This window comes from Fringilla coelebs (genome assembly GCF_963513975.1).
Source record: "Fringilla coelebs genome assembly, chromosome: 19".
NCBI lineage: Eukaryota > Metazoa > Chordata > Aves > Passeriformes > Fringillidae > Fringilla > Fringilla coelebs.
The window spans coordinates 1,349,370-1,370,586 of NC_140045.1; the positions used below are offsets into that span (position 1 = coordinate 1,349,370).

A 21,217-nucleotide genomic window follows, 5' to 3' on the forward strand; every position below is an offset into this window, starting at 1 on the left:
GGGTTAGGGCAGGGGCCAAGGAGAAAGCCCTCGAGGAGGCCAGCTTGTGGCAGTTTTGCGATGCCCCTGGGATGCCCTTTGCAGCTGCAGTGAGCCTGGAGCCCTGGGCCTTTTAGTTTGCGGAACCCTAACCCTAGGTGTAACCCTAACCCTAACCCTAACCCTAGGCAGGGCAGCCAGTCAGCCTAGGGTTAGGGCAGGGGCCAAGGAGAAAGCCCTCGAGGAGGCCAGCTTGTGGCAGTTTTGCGATGCCCCTGGGATGCCCTTTGCAGCTGCAGTGAGCCTGGAGCCCTGGGCCTTTTAGTTTGCGGAACCCTAACCCTAGGTCTAACCCTAACCCTAACCCTAACCCTAACCCTAGGCAGGGCAGCCAGTCAGCCTAGGGTTAGGGCAGGGGCCAAGGAGAAAGCCCTCGAGGAGGCCAGCTTGTGGCAGTTTTGCGATGCCCCTGGGATGCCCTTTGCAGCTGCAGTGAGCCTGGAGCCCTGGGCCTTTTAGTTTGCGGAACCCTAACCCTAGGTGTAACCCTAACCCTAACCCTAACCCTAACCCTAACCCTAGGCAGGGCAGCCAGTCAGCCTAGGGTTAGGGCAGGGGCCAAGGAGAAAGCCCTCGAGGAGGCCAGCTTGTGGCAGTTTTGCGATGCCCCTGGGATGCCCTTTGCAGCTGCAGTGAGCCTGGAGCCCTGGGCCTTTTAGTTTGCGGAACCCTAACCCTAGGTGTAACCCTAACCCTAACCCTAACGCTAGGCAGGGCAGCCAGTCAGCCTAGGGTTAGGGCAGGGGCCAAGGAGAAAGCCCTCGAGGAGGCCAGCTTGTGGCAGTTTTGCGATGCCCCTGGGATGCCCTTTGCAGCTGCAGTGAGCCTGGAGCCCTGGGCCTTTTAGTTTGCGGAACCCTAACCCTAGGTCTAACCCTAACCCTAACCCTAACCCTAACCCTAGGCAGGGCAGCCAGTCAGCCTAGGGTTAGGGCAGGGGCCAAGGAGAAAGCCCTCGAGGAGGCCAGCTTGTGGCAGTTTTGCGATGCCCCTGGGATGCCCTTTGCAGCTGCAGTGAGCCTGGAGCCCTGGGCCTTTTAGTTTGCGGAACCCTAACCCTAGGTGTAACCCTAACCCTAACCCTAACCCTAACCCTAGGCAGGGCAGCCAGTCAGCCTAGGGTTAGGGCAGGGGCCAAGGAGAAAGCCCTCGAGGAGGCCAGCTTGTGGCAGTTTTGCGATGCCCCTGGGATGCCCTTTGCAGCTGCAGTGAGCCTGGAGCCCTGGGCCTTTTAGTTTGCGGAACCCTAACCCTAGGTCTAACCCTAACCCTAACCCTAACCCTAACCCTAGGCAGGGCAGCCAGTCAGCCTAGGGTTAGGGCAGGGGCCAAGGAGAAAGCCCTCGAGGAGGCCAGCTTGTGGCAGTTTTGCGATGCCCCTGGGATGCCCTTTGCAGCTGCAGTGAGCCTGGAGCCCTGGGCCTTTTAGTTTGCGGAACCCTAACCCTAGGTGTAACCCTAACCCTAACCCTAACCCTAACCCTAGGCAGGGCAGCCAGTCAGCCTAGGGTTAGGGCAGGGGCCAAGGAGAAAGCCCTCGAGGAGGCCAGCTTGTGGCAGTTTTGCGATGCCCCTGGGATGCCCTTTGCAGCTGCAGTGAGCCTGGAGCCCTGGGCCTTTTAGTTTGCGGAACCCTAACCCTAGGTGTAACCCTAACCCTAACCCTAACCCTAACCCTAGGCAGGGCAGCCAGTCAGCCTAGGGTTAGGGCAGGGGCCAAGGAGAAAGCCCTCGAGAAGGCCAGCTTGTGGCAGTTTTGCGATGCCCCTGGGATGCCCTTTGCAGCTGCAGTGAGCCTGGAGCCCTGGGCCTTTTAGTTTGCGGAACCCTAACCCTAGGTCTAACCCTAACCCTAACCCTAGGCAGGGCAGCCAGTCAGCCTAGGTTTAGGGCAGGGGCCAAGGAGAAAGCCCTCGAGGAGGCCAGCTTGTGGCAGTTTTGCGATGCCCCTGGGATGCCCTTTGCAGCTGCAGTGAGCCTGGAGCCCTGGGCCTTTTAGTTTGCGGAACCCTAACCCTAGGTCTAACCCTAACCCTAACCCTAACCCTAGGCAGGGCAGCCAGTCAGCCTAGGGTTAGGGCAGGGGCCAAGGAGAAAGCCCTCGAGGAGGCCAACTTGTGGCAGTTTTGCGATGCCCCTGGGATGCCCTTTGCAGCTGCAGTGAGCCTGGAGCCCTGGGCCTTTTAGTTTGCGGAACCCTAACCCTAGGTGTAACCCTAACCCTAACCCTAACCCTAGGCAGGGCAGCCAGTCAGCCTAGGGTTAGGGCAGGGGCCAAGGAGAAAGCCCTCGAGGAGGCCAGCTTGTGGCAGTTTTGCGATGCCCCTGGGATGCCCTTTGCAGCTGCAGTGAGCCTGGAGCCCTGGGCCTTTTAGTTTGCGGAACCCTAACCCTAGGTGTAACCCTAACCCTAACCCTAACCCTAGGCAGGGCAGCCAGTCAGCCTAGGGTTAGGGCAGGGGCCAAGGAGAAAGCCCTCGAGGAGGCCAGCTTGTGGCAGTTTTGCGATGCCCCTGGGATGCCCTTTGCAGCTGCAGTGAGCCTGGAGCCCTGGGCCTTTTAGTTTGCGGAACCCTAACCCTAGGTGTAACCCTAACCCTAACCCTAACCCTAACCCTAACCCTAGGCAGGGCAGCCAGTCAGCCTAGGGTTAGGGCAGGGGCCAAGGAGAAAGCCCTCGAGGAGGCCAGCTTGTGGCAGTTTTGCGATGCCCCTGGGATGCCCTTTGCAGCTGCAGTGAGCCTGGAGCCCTGGGCCTTTTAGTTTGCGGAACCCTAACCCTAGGTGTAACCCTAACCCTAACCCTAACCCTAACCCTAGGCAGGGCAGCCAGTCAGCCTAGGGTTAGGGCAGGGGCCAAGGAGAAAGCCCTCGAGGAGGCCAGCTTGTGGCAGTTTTGCGATGCCCCTGGGATGCCCTTTGCAGCTGCAGTGAGCCTGGAGCCCTGGGCCTTTTAGTTTGCGGAACCCTAACCCTAGGTGTAACCCTAACCCTAACCCTAGGCAGGGCAGCCAGTCAGCCTAGGGTTAGGGCAGGGGCCAAGGAGAAAGCCCTCGAGGAGGCCAGCTTGTGGCAGTTTTGCGATGCCCCTGGGATGCCCTTTGCAGCTGCAGTGAGCCTGGAGCCCTGGGCCTTTTAGTTTGCGGAACCCTAACCCTAGGTGTAACCCTAACCCTAACCCTAGGCAGGGCAGCCAGTCAGCCTAGGGTTAGGGCAGGGGCCAAGGAGAAAGCCCTCGAGGAGGCCAGCTTGTGGCAGTTTTGCGATGCCCCTGGGATGCCCTTTGCAGCTGCAGTGAGCCTGGAGCCCTGGGCCTTTTAGTTTGCGGAACCCTAACCCTAGGTCTAACCCTAACCCTAGGTCTAACCCTAACCCTAACCCTAGGCAGGGCAGCCAGTCAGCCTAGGGTTAGGGCAGGGGCCAAGGAGAAAGCCCTCGAGGAGGCCAGCTTGTGGCAGTTTTGCGATGCCCCTGGGATGCCCTTTGCAGCTGCAGTGAGCCTGGAGCCCTGGGCCTTTTAGTTTGCGGAACCCTAACCCTAGGTCTAACCCTAACCCTAGGTCTAACCCTAACCCTAACCCTAGGCAGGGCAGCCAGTCAGCCTAGGGTTAGGGCAGGGGCCAAGGAGAAAGCCCTCGAGGAGGCCAGCTTGTGGCAGTTTTGCGATGCCCCTGGGATGCCCTTTGCAGCTGCAGTGAGCCTGGAGCCCTGGGCCTTTTAGTTTGCGGAACCCTAACCCTAGGTGTAACCCTAACCCTAACCCTAACCCTAACCCTAGGCAGGGCAGCCAGTCAGCCTAGGGTTAGGGCAGGGGCCAAGGAGAAAGCCCTCGAGGAGGCCAGCTTGTGGCAGTTTTGCGATGCCCCTGGGATGCCCTTTGCAGCTGCAGTGAGCCTGGAGCCCTGGGCCTTTTAGTTTGCGGAACCCTAACCCTAGGTGTAACCCTAACCCTAACCCTAACGCTAGGCAGGGCAGCCAGTCAGCCTAGGGTTAGGGCAGGGGCCAAGGAGAAAGCCCTCGAGGAGGCCAGCTTGTGGCAGTTTTGCGATGCCCCTGGGATGCCCTTTGCAGCTGCAGTGAGCCTGGAGCCCTGGGCCTTTTAGTTTGCGGAACCCTAACCCTAGGTGTAACCCTAACCCTAACCCTAACCCTAACCCTAGGCAGGGCAGCCAGTCAGCCTAGGGTTAGGGCAGGGGCCAAGGAGAAAGCCCTCGAGGAGGCCAGCTTGTGGCAGTTTTGCGATGCCCCTGGGATGCCCTTTGCAGCTGCAGTGAGCCTGGAGCCCTGGGCCTTTTAGTTTGCGGAACCCTAACCCTAGGTGTAACCCTAACCCTAACCCTAACCCTAACCCTAGGCAGGGCAGCCAGTCAGCCTAGGGTTAGGGCAGGGGCCAAGGAGAAAGCCCTCGAGAAGGCCAGCTTGTGGCAGTTTTGCGATGCCCCTGGGATGCCCTTTGCAGCTGCAGTGAGCCTGGAGCCCTGGGCCTTTTAGTTTGCGGAACCCTAACCCTAGGTCTAACCCTAACCCTAACCCTAGGCAGGGCAGCCAGTCAGCCTAGGTTTAGGGCAGGGGCCAAGGAGAAAGCCCTCGAGGAGGCCAGCTTGTGGCAGTTTTGCGATGCCCCTGGGATGCCCTTTGCAGCTGCAGTGAGCCTGGAGCCCTGGGCCTTTTAGTTTGCGGAACCCTAACCCTAGGTCTAACCCTAACCCTAACCCTAACCCTAACCCTAGGCAGGGCAGCCAGTCAGCCTAGGGTTAGGGCAGGGGCCAAGGAGAAAGCCCTCGAGGAGGCCAACTTGTGGCAGTTTTGCGATGCCCCTGGGATGCCCTTTGCAGCTGCAGTGAGCCTGGAGCCCTGGGCCTTTTAGTTTGCGGAACCCTAACCCTAGGTGTAACCCTAACCCTAACCCTAACCCTAGGCAGGGCAGCCAGTCAGCCTAGGGTTAGGGCAGGGGCCAAGGAGAAAGCCCTCGAGGAGGCCAGCTTGTGGCAGTTTTGCGATGCCCCTGGGATGCCCTTTGCAGCTGCAGTGAGCCTGGAGCCCTGGGCCTTTTAGTTTGCGGAACCCTAACCCTAGGTGTAACCCTAACCCTAACCCTAACCCTAGGCAGGGCAGCCAGTCAGCCTAGGGTTAGGGCAGGGGCCAAGGAGAAAGCCCTCGAGGAGGCCAGCTTGTGGCAGTTTTGCGATGCCCCTGGGATGCCCTTTGCAGCTGCAGTGAGCCTGGAGCCCTGGGCCTTTTAGTTTGCGGAACCCTAACCCTAGGTGTAACCCTAACCCTAACCCTAACCCTAACCCTAACCCTAGGCAGGGCAGCCAGTCAGCCTAGGGTTAGGGCAGGGGCCAAGGAGAAAGCCCTCGAGGAGGCCAGCTTGTGGCAGTTTTGCGATGCCCCTGGGATGCCCTTTGCAGCTGCAGTGAGCCTGGAGCCCTGGGCCTTTTAGTTTGCGGAACCCTAACCCTAGGTGTAACCCTAACCCTAACCCTAACCCTAACCCTAGGCAGGGCAGCCAGTCAGCCTAGGGTTAGGGCAGGGGCCAAGGAGAAAGCCCTCGAGGAGGCCAGCTTGTGGCAGTTTTGCGATGCCCCTGGGATGCCCTTTGCAGCTGCAGTGAGCCTGGAGCCCTGGGCCTTTTAGTTTGCGGAACCCTAACCCTAGGTGTAACCCTAACCCTAACCCTAGGCAGGGCAGCCAGTCAGCCTAGGGTTAGGGCAGGGGCCAAGGAGAAAGCCCTCGAGGAGGCCAGCTTGTGGCAGTTTTGCGATGCCCCTGGGATGCCCTTTGCAGCTGCAGTGAGCCTGGAGCCCTGGGCCTTTTAGTTTGCGGAACCCTAACCCTAGGTGTAACCCTAACCCTAACCCTAGGCAGGGCAGCCAGTCAGCCTAGGGTTAGGGCAGGGGCCAAGGAGAAAGCCCTCGAGGAGGCCAGCTTGTGGCAGTTTTGCGATGCCCCTGGGATGCCCTTTGCAGCTGCAGTGAGCCTGGAGCCCTGGGCCTTTTAGTTTGCGGAACCCTAACCCTAGGTCTAACCCTAACCCTAGGTCTAACCCTAACCCTAACCCTAGGCAGGGCAGCCAGTCAGCCTAGGGTTAGGGCAGGGGCCAAGGAGAAAGCCCTCGAGGAGGCCAGCTTGTGGCAGTTTTGCGATGCCCCTGGGATGCCCTTTGCAGCTGCAGTGAGCCTGGAGCCCTGGGCCTTTTAGTTTGCGGAACCCTAACCCTAGGTCTAACCCTAACCCTAGGTCTAACCCTAACCCTAACCCTAGGCAGGGCAGCCAGTCAGCCTAGGGTTAGGGCAGGGGCCAAGGAGAAAGCCCTCGAGGAGGCCAGCTTGTGGCAGTTTTGCGATGCCCCTGGGATGCCCTTTGCAGCTGCAGTGAGCCTGGAGCCCTGGGCCTTTTAGTTTGCGGAACCCTAACCCTAGGTCTAACCCTAACCCTAACCCTAACCCTAGGCAGGGCAGCCAGTCAGCCTAGGGTTAGGGCAGGGGCCAAGGAGAAAGCCCTCGAGGAGGCCAGCTTGTGGCAGTTTTGCGATGCCCCTGGGATGCCCTTTGCAGCTGCAGTGAGCCTGGAGCCCTGGGCCTTTTAGTTTGCGGAACCCTAACCCTAGGTGTAACCCTAACCCTAACCCTAACCCTAACCCTAGGCAGGGCAGCCAGTCAGCCTAGGGTTAGGGCAGGGGCCAAGGAGAAAGCCCTCGAGGAGGCCAGCTTGTGGCAGTTTTGCGATGCCCCTGGGATGCCCTTTGCAGTTGCAGTGAGCCTGGAGCCCTGGGCCTTTTAGTTTGCGGAACCCTAACCCTAGGTGTAACCCTAACCCTAACCCTAACCCTAACCCTAACCCTAGGCAGGGCAGCCAGTCAGCCTAGGGTTAGGGCAGGGGCCAAGGAGAAAGCCCTCGAGGAGGCCAGCTTGTGGCAGTTTTGCGATGCCCCTGGGATGCCCTTTGCAGCTGCAGTGAGCCTGGAGCCCTGGGCCTTTTAGTTTGCGGAACCCTAACCCTAGGTGTAACCCTAACCCTAACCCTAACCCTAACCCTAGGCAGGGCAGCCAGTCAGCCTAGGGTTAGGGCAGGGGCCAAGGAGAAAGCCCTCGAGGAGGCCAGCTTGTGGCAGTTTTGCGATGCCCCTGGGATGCCCTTTGCAGCTGCAGTGAGCCTGGAGCCCTGGGCCTTTTAGTTTGCGGAACCCTAACCCTAGGTGTAACCCTAACCCTAACCCTAACCCTAGGCAGGGCAGCCAGTCAGCCTAGGGTTAGGGCAGGGGCCAAGGAGAAAGCCCTCGAGGAGGCCAGCTTGTGGCAGTTTTGCGATGCCCCTGGGATGCCCTTTGCAGCTGCAGTGAGCCTGGAGCCCTGGGCCTTTTAGTTTGCGGAACCCTAACCCTAGGTGTAACCCTAACCCTAACCCTAACCCTAACCCTAGGCAGGGCAGCCAGTCAGCCTAGGGTTAGGGCAGGGGCCAAGGAGAAAGCCCTCGAGGAGGCCAGCTTGTGGCAGTTTTGCGATGCCCCTGGGATGCCCTTTGCAGCTGCAGTGAGCCTGGAGCCCTGGGCCTTTTAGTTTGCGGAACCCTAACCCTAGGTGTAACCCTAACCCTAACCCTAACGCTAGGCAGGGCAGCCAGTCAGCCTAGGGTTAGGGCAGGGGCCAAGGAGAAAGCCCTCGAGAAGGCCAGCTTGTGGCAGTTTTGCGATGCCCCTGGGATGCCCTTTGCAGCTGCAGTGAGCCTGGAGCCCTGGGCCTTTTAGTTTGCGGAACCCTAACCCTAGGTCTAACCCTAACCCTAACCCTAACCCTAACCCTAACCCTAGGCAGGGCAGCCAGTCAGCCTAGGGTTAGGGCAGGGGCCAAGGAGAAAGCCCTCGAGGAGGCCAACTTGTGGCAGTTTTGCGATGCCCCTGGGATGCCCTTTGCAGCTGCAGTGAGCCTGGAGCCCTGGGCCTTTTAGTTTGCGGAACCCTAACCCTAGGTGTAACCCTAACCCTAACCCTAACCCTAACCCTAGGCAGGGCAGCCAGTCAGCCTAGGGTTAGGGCAGGGGCCAAGGAGAAAGCCCTCGAGGAGGCCAGCTTGTGGCAGTTTTGCGATGCCCCTGGGATGCCCTTTGCAGCTGCAGTGAGCCTGGAGCCCTGGGCCTTTTAGTTTGCGGAACCCTAACCCTAGGTGTAACCCTAACCCTAACCCTAACCCTAACCCTAGGCAGGGCAGCCAGTCAGCCTAGGGTTAGGGCAGGGGCCAAGGAGAAAGCCCTCGAGGAGGCCAGCTTGTGGCAGTTTTGCGATGCCCCTGGGATGCCCTTTGCAGCTGCAGTGAGCCTGGAGCCCTGGGCCTTTTAGTTTGCGGAACCCTAACCCTAGGTGTAACCCTAACCCTAACCCTAACCCTAACCCTAGGCAGGGCAGCCAGTCAGCCTAGGGTTAGGGCAGGGGCCAAGGAGAAAGCCCTCGAGGAGGCCAGCTTGTGGCAGTTTTGCGATGCCCCTGGGATGCCCTTTGCAGCTGCAGTGAGCCTGGAGCCCTGGGCCTTTTAGTTTGCGGAACCCTAACCCTAGGTGTAACCCTAACCCTAACCCTAACCCTAGGCAGGGCAGCCAGTCAGCCTAGGGTTAGGGCAGGGGCCAAGGAGAAAGCCCTCGAGAAGGCCAGCTTGTGGCAGTTTTGCGATGCCCCTGGGATGCCCTTTGCAGCTGCAGTGAGCCTGGAGCCCTGGGCCTTTTAGTTTGCGGAACCCTAACCCTAGGTGTAACCCTAACCCTAACCCTAACCCTAGGCAGGGCAGCCAGTCAGCCTAGGGTTAGGGCAGGGGCCAAGGAGAAAGCCCTCGAGGAGGCCAGCTTGTGGCAGTTTTGCGATGCCCCTGGGATGCCCTTTGCAGCTGCAGTGAGCCTGGAGCCCTGGGCCTTTTAGTTTGCGGAACCCTAACCCTAGGTGTAACCCTAACCCTAACCCTAACCCTAGGCAGGGCAGCCAGTCAGCCTAGGGTTAGGGCAGGGGCCAAGGAGAAAGCCCTCGAGGAGGCCAGCTTGTGGCAGTTTTGCGATGCCCCTGGGATGCCCTTTGCAGCTGCAGTGAGCCTGGAGCCCTGGGCCTTTTAGTTTGCGGAACCCTAACCCTAGGTGTAACCCTAACCCTAACCCTAGGCAGGGCAGCCAGTCAGCCTAGGGTTAGGGCAGGGGCCAAGGAGAAAGCCCTCGAGGAGGCCAGCTTGTGGCAGTTTTGCGATGCCCCTGGGATGCCCTTTGCAGCTGCAGTGAGCCTGGAGCCCTGGGCCTTTTAGTTTGCGGAACCCTAACCCTAGGTGTAACCCTAACCCTAACCCTAACCCTAGGCAGGGCAACCAGTCAGCCTAGGGTTAGGGCAGGGGCCAAGGAGAAAGCCCTCGAGGAGGCCAGCTTGTGGCAGTTTTGCAATGCCCCTGGGATGCCCTTTGCAGCTGCAGTGAGCCTGGAGCCCTGGGCCTTTTAGTTTGCGGAACCCTAACCCTAGGTCTAACCCTAACCCTAACCCTAACCCTAACCCTAACCCTAACCCTAACCCTAACCCTAACCCTAGGCAGGGCAGCCAGTCAGCCTAGGGTTAGGGCAGGGGCCAAGGAGAAAGCCCTCGAGGAGGCCAGCTTGTGGCAGTTTTGCGATGCCCCTGGGATGCCCTTTGCAGCTGCAGTGAGCCTGGAGCCCTGGGCCTTTTAGTTTGCGGAACCCTAACCCTAGGTGTAACCCTAACCCTAACCCTAACCCTAGGCAGGGCAGCCAGTCAGCCTAGGGTTAGGGCAGGGGCCAAGGAGAAAGCCCTCGAGGAGGCCAGCTTGTGGCAGTTTTGCGATGCCCCTGGGATGCCCTTTGCAGCTGCAGTGAGCCTGGAGCCCTGGGCCTTTTAGTTTGCGGAACCCTAACCCTAGGTGTAACCCTAACCCTAACCCTAACCCTAGGCAGGGCAGCCAGTCAGCCTAGGGTTAGGGCAGGGGCCAAGGAGAAAGCCCTCGAGGAGGCCAGCTTGTGGCAGTTTTGCGATGCCCCTGGGATGCCCTTTGCAGCTGCAGTGAGCCTGGAGCCCTGGGCCTTTTAGTTTGCGGAACCCTAACCCTAGGTGTAACCCTAACCCTAACCCTCGGCAGGGCAGCCAGTCAGCCTAGGGTTAGGGCAGGGGCCAAGGAGAAAGCCCTCGAGGAGGCCAGCTTGTGGCAGTTTTGCGATGCCCCTGGGATGCCCTTTGCAGCTGCAGTGAGCCTGGAGCCCTGGGCCTTTTAGTTTGCGGAACCCTAACCCTAGGTGTAACCCTAACCCTAACCCTAACCCTAGGCAGGGCAGCCAGTCAGCCTAGGGTTAGGGCAGGGGCCAAGGAGAAAGCCCTCGAGAAGGCCAGCTTGTGGCAGTTTTGCGATGCCCCTGGGATGCCCTTTGCAGCTGCAGTGAGCCTGGAGCCCTGGGCCTTTTAGTTTGCGGAACCCTAACCCTAGGTGTAACCCTAACCCTAACCCTAACCCTAACCCTAGGCAGGGCAACCAGTCAGCCTAGGGTTAGGGCAGGGGCCAAGGAGAAAGCCCTCGAGGAGGCCAGCTTGTGGCAGTTTTGCAATGCCCCTGGGATGCCCTTTGCAGCTGCAGTGAGCCTGGAGCCCTGGGCCTTTTAGTTTGCGGAACCCTAACCCTAGGTCTAACCCTAACCCTAACCCTAGGCAGGGCAGCCAGTCAGCCTAGGGTTAGGGCAGGGGCCAAGGAGAAAGCCCTCGAGGAGGCCAGCTTGTGGCAGTTTTGCGATGCCCCTGGGATGCCCTTTGCAGCTGCAGTGAGCCTGGAGCCCTGGGCCTTTTAGTTTGCGGAACCCTAACCCTAGGTGTAACCCCTAACCCTAACCCTAGGCAGGGCAGCCAGTCAGCCTAGGTTAGGGCAGGGGCCAAGGAGAAAGCCCTCGAGGAGGCCAGCTTGTGGCAGTTTTGCGATGCCCCTGGGATGCCCTTTGCAGCTGCAGTGAGCCTGAAGCCCTGGGCCTTTTAGTTTGCGGAACCCTAACCCTAGGTGTAACCCTAACCCTAACCCTAACCCTAGGCAGGGCAAGCCAGTCAGCCTAGGGTTAGGGCAGGGGCCAAGGAGAAAGCCCTCGAGGAGGCCAGCTTGTGGCAGTTTTGCGATGCCCCTGGGATGCCCTTTGCAGCTGCAGTGAGCCTGGAGCCCTGGGCCTTTTAGTTTGCGGAACCCTAACCCTAGGTGTAACCCTAACCCTAACCCTAACCTAGGCAGGGCAGCCAGTCAGCCTAGGGTTAGGCAGGGGCCAAGGAGAAAGCCCTCGAGGAGGCCAGCTTGTGGCAGTTTTGCGATGCCCCTGGGATGCCCTTTGCAGCTGCAGTGAGCCTGGAGCCCTGGGCCTTTTAGTTTGCGGAACCCTAACCCTAGGTGTAACCCTAACCCTAACCCTAACCCTAGGCAGGGCAGCCAGTCAGCCTAGGGTTAGGGCAGGGGCCAAGGAGAAAGCCCTCGAGGAGGCCAGCTTGTGGCAGTTTTGCGATGCCCCTGGGATGCCCTTTGCAGCTGCAGTGAGCCTGGAGCCCTGGGCCTTTTAGTTTGCGGAACCCTAACCCTAGGTGTAACCCTAACCCTAACCCTAGGCAGGGCAGCCAGTCAGCCTAGGGTTAGGGCAGGGGCCAAGGAGAAAGCCCTCGAGGAGGCCAGCTTGTGGCAGTTTTGCGATGCCCCTGGGATGCCCTTTGCAGCTGCAGTGAGCCTGGAGCCCTGGGCCTTTTAGTTTGCGGAACCCTAACCCTAGGTGTAACCCTAACCCTAACCCTAACCCTAACCCTAGGCAGGGCAGCCAGTCAGCCTAGGGTTAGGGCAGGGGCCAAGGAGAAAGCCCTCGAGGAGGCCAGCTTGTGGCAGTTTTGCGATGCCCCTGGGATGCCCTTTGCAGCTGCAGTGAGCCTGAAGCCCTGGGCCTTTTAGTTTGCGGAACCCTAACCCTAGGTGTAACCCTAACCCTAACCCTAACCCTAGGCAGGGCAGCCAGTCAGCCTAGGGTTAGGGCAGGGGCCAAGGAGAAAGCCCTCGAGGAGGCCAGCTTGTGGCAGTTTTGCGATGCCCCTGGGATGCCCTTTGCAGCTGCAGTGAGCCTGGAGCCCTGGGCCTTTTAGTTTGCGGAACCCTAACCCTAGGTGTAACCCTAACCCTAACCCTAACCCTAGGCAGGGCAGCCAGTCAGCCTAGGGTTAGGGCAGGGGCCAAGGAGAAAGCCCTCGAGGAGGCCAGCTTGTGGCAGTTTTGCGATGCCCCTGGGATGCCCTTTGCAGCTGCAGTGAGCCTGGAGCCCTGGGCCTTTTAGTTTGCGGAACCCTAACCCTAGGTGTAACCCTAACCCTAACCCTAACCCTAGGCAGGGCAGCCAGTCAGCCTAGGGTTAGGGCAGGGGCCAAGGAGAAAGCCCTCGAGGAGGCCAGCTTGTGGCAGTTTTGCGATGCCCCTGGGATGCCCTTTGCAGCTGCAGTGAGCCTGGAGCCCTGGGCCTTTTAGTTTGCGGAACCCTAACCCTAGGTCTAACCCTAACCCTAACCCTAACCCTAGGCAGGGCAGCCAGTCAGCCTAGGGTTAGGGCAGGGGCCAAGGAGAAAGCCCTCGAGGAGGCCAGGCTTGTGGCAGTTTTGCGATGCCCCTGGGATGCCCTTTGCAGCTGCAGTGAGCCTGGAGCCCTGGGCCTTTTAGTTTGCGGAACCCTAACCCTAGGTGTAACCCTAACCCTAACCCTAACCCTAGGCAGGGCAGCCAGTCAGCCTAGGGTTAGGGCAGGGGCCAAGGAGAAAGCCCTCGAGGAGGCCAGCTTGTGGCAGTTTTGCGATGCCCCTGGGATGCCCTTTGCAGCTGCAGTGAGCCTGGAGCCCTGGGCCTTTTAGTTTGCGGAACCCTAACCTAGGTGTAACCCTAACCCTAACCCTAGGCAGGGCAGCCAGTCAGCCTAGGGTTAGGGCAGGGGCCAAGGAGAAAGCCCTCGAGGAGGCCAGCTTGTGGCAGTTTTGCGATGCCCCTGGGATGCCCTTTGCAGCTGCAGTGAGCCTGGAGCCCTGGGCCTTTTAGTTTGCGGAACCCTAACCCTAGGTGTAACCCTAACCCTAACCCTAACCCTAACCTAGGCAGGGCAGCCAGTCAGCCTAGGGTTAGGGCAGGGGCCAAGGAGAAAGCCCTCGAGGAGGCCAGGTTGTGGCAGTTTTGCGATGCCCCTGGGATGCCCTTTGCAGCTGCAGTGAGCCTGGAGCCCTGGGCCTTTTAGTTTGCGGAACCCTAACCCTAGGTGTAACCCTAACCCTAACCCTAACCCTAGGCAGGCAGCCAGTCAGCCTAGGGTTAGGGCAGGGGCCAAGGAGAAAGCCCTCGAGGAGGCCAGCTTGTGGCAGTTTTGCGATGCCCCTGGGATGCCCTTTGCAGCTGCAGTGAGCCTGGAGCCCTGGGCCTTTTAGTTTGCGGAACCCTAACCCTAGGTGTAACCCTAACCCTAACCCTAACCCTAGGCAGGGCAGCCAGTCAGCCTAGGGTTAGGGCAGGGGCCAAGGAGAAAGCCCTCGAGGAGGCCAGCTTGTGGCAGTTTTGCGATGCCCCTGGGATGCCCTTTGCAGCTGCAGTGAGCCTGGAGCCCTGGGCCTTTTAGTTTGCGGAACCCTAACCCTAGGTGTAACCCTAACCCTAACCCTAACCCTAGGCAGGGCAGCCAGTCAGCCTAGGGTTAGGGCAGGGGCCAAGGAGAAAGCCCTCGAGGAGGCCAGCTTGTGGCAGTTTTGCGATGCCCCTGGGATGCCCTTTGCAGCTGCAGTGAGCCTGGAGCCCTGGGCCTTTTAGTTTGCGGAACCCTAACCCTAGGTGTAACCCTAACCCTAACCCCCTAGGCAGGGCAGCCAGTCAGCCCTAGGGTTAGGGCAGGGGCCAAGGAGAAAGCCCTCGAGGAGGCCAGCTTGTGGCAGTTTTGCGATGCCCCTGGGATGCCCTTTGCAGCTGCAGTGAGCCTGGAGCCCTGGGCCTTTTAGTTTGCGGAACCCTAACCCTAGGTGTAACCCTAACCCTAACCCTAACCCTAGGCAGGGCAGCCAGTCAGCCTAGGGTTAGGGCAGGGGCCAAGGAGAAAGCCCTCGAGGAGGCCAGCTTGTGGCAGTTTTGCGATGCCCCTGGGATGCCCTTTGCAGCTGCAGTGAGCCTGGAGCCCTGGGCCTTTTAGTTTGCGGAACCCTAACCCTAGGTGTAACCCTAACCCTAACCCTAACCCTAGGCAGGGCAGCCAGTCAGCCTAGGGTTAGGGCAGGGGCCAAGGAGAAAGCCCTCGAGGAGGCCAGCTTGTGGCAGTTTTGCGATGCCCCTGGGATGCCCTTTGCAGCTGCAGTGAGCCTGGAGCCCTGGGCCTTTTAGTTTGCGGAACCCTAACCCTAGGTGTAACCCTAACCCTAACCCTAGGCAGGGCAGCCAGTCAGCCTAGGGTTAGGGCAGGGGCCAAGGAGAAAGCCCTCGAGGAGGCCAGCTTGTGGCAGTTTTGCGATGCCCCTGGGATGCCCTTTGCAGCTGCAGTGAGCCTGGAGCCCTGGGCCTTTTAGTTTGCGGAACCCTAACCCTAGGTGTAACCCTAACCCTAACCCTAGGCAGGGCAGCCAGTCAGCCTAGGGTTAGGGCAGGGGCCAAGGAGAAAGCCCTCGAGGAGGCCAGCTTGTGGCAGTTTTGCGATGCCCCTGGGATGCCCTTTGCAGCTGCAGTGAGCCTGGAGCCCTGGGCCTTTTAGTTTGCGGAACCCTAACCCTAGGTGTAACCCTAACCCTAACCCTAACCCTAGGCAGGGCAGCCAGTCAGCCTAGGGTTAGGGCAGGGCCAAGGAGAAAGCCCTCGAGGAGGCCAGCTTGTGGCAGTTTTGCGATGCCCCTGGGATGCCCTTTGCAGCTGCAGTGAGCCTGGAGCCCTGGGCCTTTTAGTTTGCGGAACCCTAACCCTAGGTAACCCTAACCCTAACCCTAACCCTAGGCAGGGCAGCCAGTCAGCCTAGGGTTAGGGCAGGGGGCCAAGGAGAAAGCCCTCGAGGAGGCCAGCTTGTGGCAGTTTTGCGATGCCCCTGGGATGCCCTTTGCAGCTGCAGTGAGCCTGGAGCCCTGGGCCTTTTAGTTTGCGGAACCCTAACCCTAGGTGTAACCCTAACCCTAACCCTAACCCTAGGCAGGGCAGCCAGTCAGCCTAGGGTTAGGGCAGGGGCCAAGGAGAAAGCCCTCGAGGAGGCCAGCTTGTGGCAGTTTTGCGATGCCCCTGGGATGCCCTTTGCAGCTGCAGTGAGCCTGAGCCCTGGGCCTTTTAGTTTGCGGAACCCTAACCCTAGGTGTAACCCTAACCCTAACCCTAACCCTAGGCAGGGCAGCCAGTCAGCCTAGGGTTAGGGCAGGGGCCAAGGAGAAAGCCCTCGAGGAGGCCAGGTTGTGGCAGTTTTGCGATGCCCCTGGGATGCCCTTTGCAGCTGCAGTGAGCCTGGAGCCCTGGGCCTTTTAGTTTGCGGAACCCTAACCCTAGGTGTAACCCTAACCCTAACCCTAACCCTAGGCAGGGCAGCCAGTCAGCCTAGGGTTAGGGCAGGGGCCAAGGAGAAAGCCCTCGAGGAGGCCAGCTTGTGGCAGTTTTGCGATGCCCCTGGGATGCCCTTTGCAGCTGCAGTGAGCCTGGAGCCCTGGGCCTTTTAGTTTGCGGAACCCTAACCCTAGGTGTAACCTAACCCTAACCCTAACCCTAGGCAGGGCAGCCAGTCAGCCTAGGGTTAGGGCAGGGGCCAAGGAGAAAGCCCTCGAGGAGGCCAGCTTGTGGCAGTTTTGCGATGCCCCTGGGATGCCCTTTGCAGCTGCAGTGAGCCTGGAGCCCTGGGCCTTTTAGTTTGCGGAACCCTAACCCTAGGTGTAACCCTAACCCTAACCCTAACCCTAACCCTAGGCAGGGCAGCCAGTCAGCCTAGGGTTAGGGCAGGGGCCAAGGAGAAAGCCCTCGAGGAGGCCAGCTTGTGGCAGTTTTGCGATGCCCCTGGGATGCCCTTTGCAGCTGCAGTGAGCCTGGAGCCCTGGGCCTTTTAGTTTGCGGAACCCTAACCCTAGGTGTAACCCTAACCCTAACCCTAACCCTAGGCAGGGCAGCCAGTCAGCCTAGGGTTAGGGCAGGGGCCAAGGAGAAAGCCCTCGAGGAGGCCAGCTTGTGGCAGTTTTGCGATGCCCCTGGGATGCCCTTTGCAGCTGCAGTGAGCCTGGAGCCCTGGGCCTTTTAGTTTGCGGAACCCTAACCCTAGGTGTAACCCTAACCCTAACCCTAACCCTAACCCTAGGCAGGGCAGCCAGTCAGCCTAGGGTTAGGGCAGGGGCCAAGGAGAAAGCCCTCGAGGAGGCCAGGTTGTGGCAGTTTTGCGATGCCCCTGGGATGCCCTTTGCAGCTGCAGTGAGCCTGGAGCCCTGGGCCTTTTAGTTTGCGGAACCCTAACCCTAGGTGTAACCCTAACCCTAACCCTAACCCTAACCCTAGGCAGGGCAGCCAGTCAGCCTAGGGTTAGGGCAGGGCCCAAGGAGAAAGCCCTCGAGGAGGCCAGCTTGTGGCAGTTTTGCGATGCCCCTGGGATGCCCTTTGCAGCTGCAGTGTGCCCGGAGCTCTGAGCCTTTTAGTTTGCGGAGGCCTGACCCCTCTTGTGGAGCCCCACCTGTCCCTGGGATCAAGGGGTTTGCATGGGAAGGGGGGGTTTGGGACGTGGAGAGGGGCTGTGATGTGGAGAGGGGCTCTGCTCCTTGGCTGGAGCAAACCGAGAGAAAAGGGGGAAGTTATCCCATGGAGATGGGGTTTGGGATCCTGGGGGGTTCAGGGTGCAGCCAAGGGGTTGCTCTGCCCCCTCCCCATGCCAGGGAATGTCCCCCGTGGGCGGGGGTGCTCAGGCTGGCATGGGACACGAGCAGCATTCCCTCCTCCAGCATTCCCTCCTCCAGCATCCCCCTCTCCCTTCTCCCTGCAGTGGCAACGGGAAGTTGGCATCCTGGACCTCCATCCTGGGCTTTGTGGTGATGATGTCCCTGGACGTGGGGCTGGGCTAGGGCGGAGCTGCATTCCCAGGAGGACACAGCAGAGCCCCGCGCCCAGGGACGCGCCCGGGCAGCAGCGGGAGCCGGACGCGCCCTGGCCCGGGACTGGACCTGTACATAGATTTTTGGGATCTGGTTTGGTGTTGATTTCCTCTGATTTTGTATTTCCCCTTGCCCTCTGAGTTCCTGGCGATGGTTTCCAAGCACAAGTATGGGTGGGTTCTCCCAGATCCTGGTTTGGTTTTCCTCTTGGAAGGGGCGTTGGATGACACTGGGCTGGTTTCTCCAGGGAGAGGCTTTTGGGATTTTGATCCTCTCTGTTCTGTCAGAGGTTGGGAATTCCCTGTCCCGTGTGGAGGCTGGTCTGGGGTCTTGAAATGGAGTAAGCTCCTTATGGAGTGTGGAATTGCACCCATTTTTGGGAAGGTTGGAGGCGTTAGGACTGTGATGAGCCATGGGATCACAGGTCTCCCACATCCTGCTGCTCCTCAGGAACGCTGCAGGGAATTGGTCTGGATGCATGGAGATAGTCCTGGCAAATAAAGATGAATTTTCTTGGGATCTCTGCAAGAGGGAAATGTCATTTTTTCCTAAATGTGTCTCAGAGGGGTGCTGCTCCAATGTGCTGTGTCCAGTGCTCCGGGGTTTTCTATGGGCAAAACCCCAGGAAAGGAGGATTTGAGTGTTTTCCATGCAATTCCATGGAAATGTCTGGGCTTCCAAGGGATTCTGGATTTCAGCTGCTGCTTCCAGCAATCAGAACTCCCTGCAGGGCCAAGCCAGGGTTCTCCTGCTCAGCCTTCACCTGCAGGAAGGGCAGGAGCTGCTGGATGAATGGATTAATTAATCCCTCAGGATGAATTAATTATCCCCCTGGAGAGCCACAACCATCCATGGGCATTCCTGCCTCTTCTCCTGATGCTTCTCAAGCTTTCCTTGTGGAGTGGCTCTCCCTGAGGATTGATCCTCAGTCCTTGGCTGAGCAGGCTGAGCAGGGAATCCTGCCCATCCCTGCTCCTGGGAGGGTGCTGCAGATCCCAGCTCCAGCACAAAGGGCTCCCCTAAACCCTCCTGTGGGAGCCCCTGGATCACCTGGCTGCCTCCTGCTGCTCAGCCCCTCTGGAAGTGGGGCTGGGGTGTCCCAGACTGGAGCCACAGGGAGCAGGCTGGAATAAACTGGGATGAACTGAGCCCTCCGTTGTGTTCAGGCCTTGTTTTTTGGATGGATTTCCTTCATGTGTCCCTCTGGATCATCCCAAGCTCCTGTCTGGGGATGGATTTGACCTTTGAACTGTGATTGCTTTCAATAAATGGGAAATGGAGTTTGCACAGAGTTGTTTCCATACCATAAATCCACGGATCTGCTCCTCCTCCTGCTCTTCTCTTCTCTTCTCTTCTCTTCTCTTCTCTTCTCTTCTCTTCTCTTCTCTTCTCTTCTCTTCTCTTCTCTTCTCTTCTCTTCTCTTCTCTTCTCTTCTCTTCTCTTCTCTTCTCTTCTCTTTCCTCCTTTCCCTCCTTTCCCTCCTTTTTTTTCTTTTTCCTTTTTCTCTTTTCCCACCCCAACCCCCCAGCCTGCATTTGTGGCCTTTTTGCTGCCGTTTTTTGGATGTTTTGGGGTTTTCCAAGCCCTGCTGACGAACAGGGTGACCCAAGAACGGGAAAATAATGGGAAAACAATGGGAAATCCCCCAGTTCCTCCCAGCCCCGGGGGTGGCTGTGCTTGGCACTGGAGCTGCTCTGCTGCTGCCTGGCAGGAGCTGCTGCTCCCAGGGCTTGGCCAAGCACCCTGCCTGTGGAAAAGCCCAGGAATGCAGGGCTGGGTGGATTTTCCTGCTTTTATTCTGGCTTTTTTTGTGTGTTTCAGAGGCCAAACCCTGGAGGCGCTGCCTGGGACCAGCACCAGTGGGGGAGATGCTGAGGAGATGGTGGAGGAATCCCCAGGGAAGCTCCTCTGGAGCCAGGAGGGATGAGCTGGGCTTGGCTTAAATCAGTCCCAAGTGGAGGATGGAGGCTGCTGATGGCTGGGAGCAGGGCCTGTGTTCAGCCAGGGTTCATGGGCTGTGCAGTGCCCAGCTCTGGCTTCCCTTCCCCTTTTCCCCCTTTTCCCCCTTTTTCCCCCTTTTTCCCCCTTTTTCCCCCTTTTTTCCCCCTTTTTCCCCCTTTTTCCCCCTTTTTCCCCCTTTTTCCCCCTTTTCCCCTTTTCCTTTCTCCTTCCTCCCTTTCCCCCCTTTTCCTTCCCTTCCCATGGCCCTGAGGTGAGGGAGAGCAGGTTTGGGTGGGATTTTGGAAGGAATTCCTGCCTGGGACTGTGCAGGCACTGGGGGGGAATTTCAGGAGCTGCTCCCTGGGACAGGGACAGGGACAGGGACAGGCAGTGCTGGAGCTGTGCCAGGGGATTGGGATGGATTTTAGGATTTTCCCCCAGATGGTGTCCAGGGTACCCAGGGATGGGCACATTCCCAAGGCTGCCAGGGCTCAGGAGGGTTTGGACCCCTCCCAGCTCCAGGGTGGGATTATTGGGGTGTCTGGGCCGGGGCTGGGCTGGATGATTCCTGTGATGGTCCCTGTGGGGCTGGATGATCCCTGTGGGGCTGGATGGTCCCTGTGGGGCTGGATGATCCCTGTGATGGTCCCAGTGGGGCTGGATGGTCCCTGTGGGGCTGGATGATTCCTGGGATGATCCCTGTGGGGCTGGCTGTCCCCTGTGATGATCCCTGTGGGGCTGGCTGTCCCCTGTGATGATCCCTGTGGGGCTGGCTGTCCCCTGGCTCCCTCCCGGCCGCTCCCGGTGATCCCGGCGGTGACTCAGGGCGCAGGAACGGCTCCCGGGGATGCCAGGAACGAGCGGGGCCGGGCGGCCCGTGCCGCGCCGGGGGCTGGGAAGGCGCGGGCGGCTGCGGTTTGCAGGGCAGGGCGGGGACACCAACCCCGAGCCAGGCTTTGCACGCAAAGGAACAATAATCCCATTATGAGCCCCGCGGCCGGAGCGGTGCGCGGTGCGCCCGGGGCGGATCGCGGCACCTGAGTCACCCCGGGGAGGGATGGATGAACCTCCCGCCCCTGCCCGGGCACGGCAGCGATCCCCACCTGCGGACAGGGGTGGATTTCACCTCCATCCCCTCCCTCGGCACGGCAGCGATCCCGACCTGCGGGCTGAATAAATGACTTCTATTCTTCGTGCGCGGCTTTGTTGCGCTTGGCAGCCGCGCCGCAGTTGAAGCCTCCCGGCGCTCCCGTGCCCCAATCCCGCCCCGGAGCTGCCGCGTTCCTCCTTCCCGGCCCAGCCCGGCCCTGGGGAGCGGAGGGAACGCAGGGATTTCGGCTCAGGGTGTGCTTTTCCCAGGGCAGATGTTGTGCGGGGAGTTATTGGGTTTGGAGAGGAGATTTTGGAGAATCCTGGAATGGATCTTAAATCCCATCCGGGGCTACCATGCCATGGGCTGGGACACCCTCCAGCCTGGCCTTGGACACTTCCAGGGATCCAGGGCAGCCACAGCTGCTCTGGGAATCCCATCCCAGCCAGGAATTCCCAATCTCCCACCCATCCCTGCCCTCTGTCAGTTTAAAGCCATTCCCTGTGTCCTGTCCCTCCATCCTTGTCCCCAGTCCCTCTCCAGCTCTCCTGCAGCCCCGTCAGGCTCTGAGTCCCTCCAGACTCTTCTCTTTTCCAGGCTGAACAATCCCAACTTTTAATTGAATCCCAGTTATTTTTCAGGTGTTTGTTGGCTCTCTCTCAGTGGGTTTGTTTAGTCTTGCATGGTCAACCAGCCCTTGAACAGCTCCGTGCTTGTGTCCCTGCTGGATTCCTGGGATTGCAGCTCATGGATGAGCTCCTGCTTCCCTTTTTCCTGGTTCTTTTACCTAAAATCCTCCATTTTCACTGTGCCACCTCAGGGGGATGCTCTCCATGTGCTTCCTTAGGAGCTGTGTGAGGTGGGAAAGGTGAAATCCCATCGGTCCCAGGAGGATCCCAACTCCACTTCCTCAACCCACAGGGTTGTTCCTAATGGGAAAAGAGGGGAAATCCCCCCTGTGGGATCTGCAGCTGGCCCAGCTCCCATTTTAGTGCCTCATTCCTTGTTCTGAGGCTTTCACAGCCTGCAGGGTTTGTGTGAGAGCAGGGGGAACACATCCCTGCCATGG

General features: G+C 59.5%; 1 protein-coding gene across 1 annotated transcript in view; it reads left to right on the forward strand.

Moving 5' to 3' along the window:
- The window catches only part of SLC39A11 (solute carrier family 39 member 11), an 82,079-nt gene extending 63,765 nt beyond the window's left edge, over positions 1-18,314 (forward strand). The window contains exon 10 of the mRNA XM_084218630.1: positions 17,008-18,314. Within this exon, the coding sequence (XP_084074756.1) occupies positions 17,008-17,086 (79 nt within the window). The 3' untranslated portion in view covers positions 17,087-18,314. The remainder of the gene's footprint in view (positions 1-17,007) is intronic.
- The last annotated feature ends 2,903 nt before the right edge of the window (positions 18,315-21,217 follow it).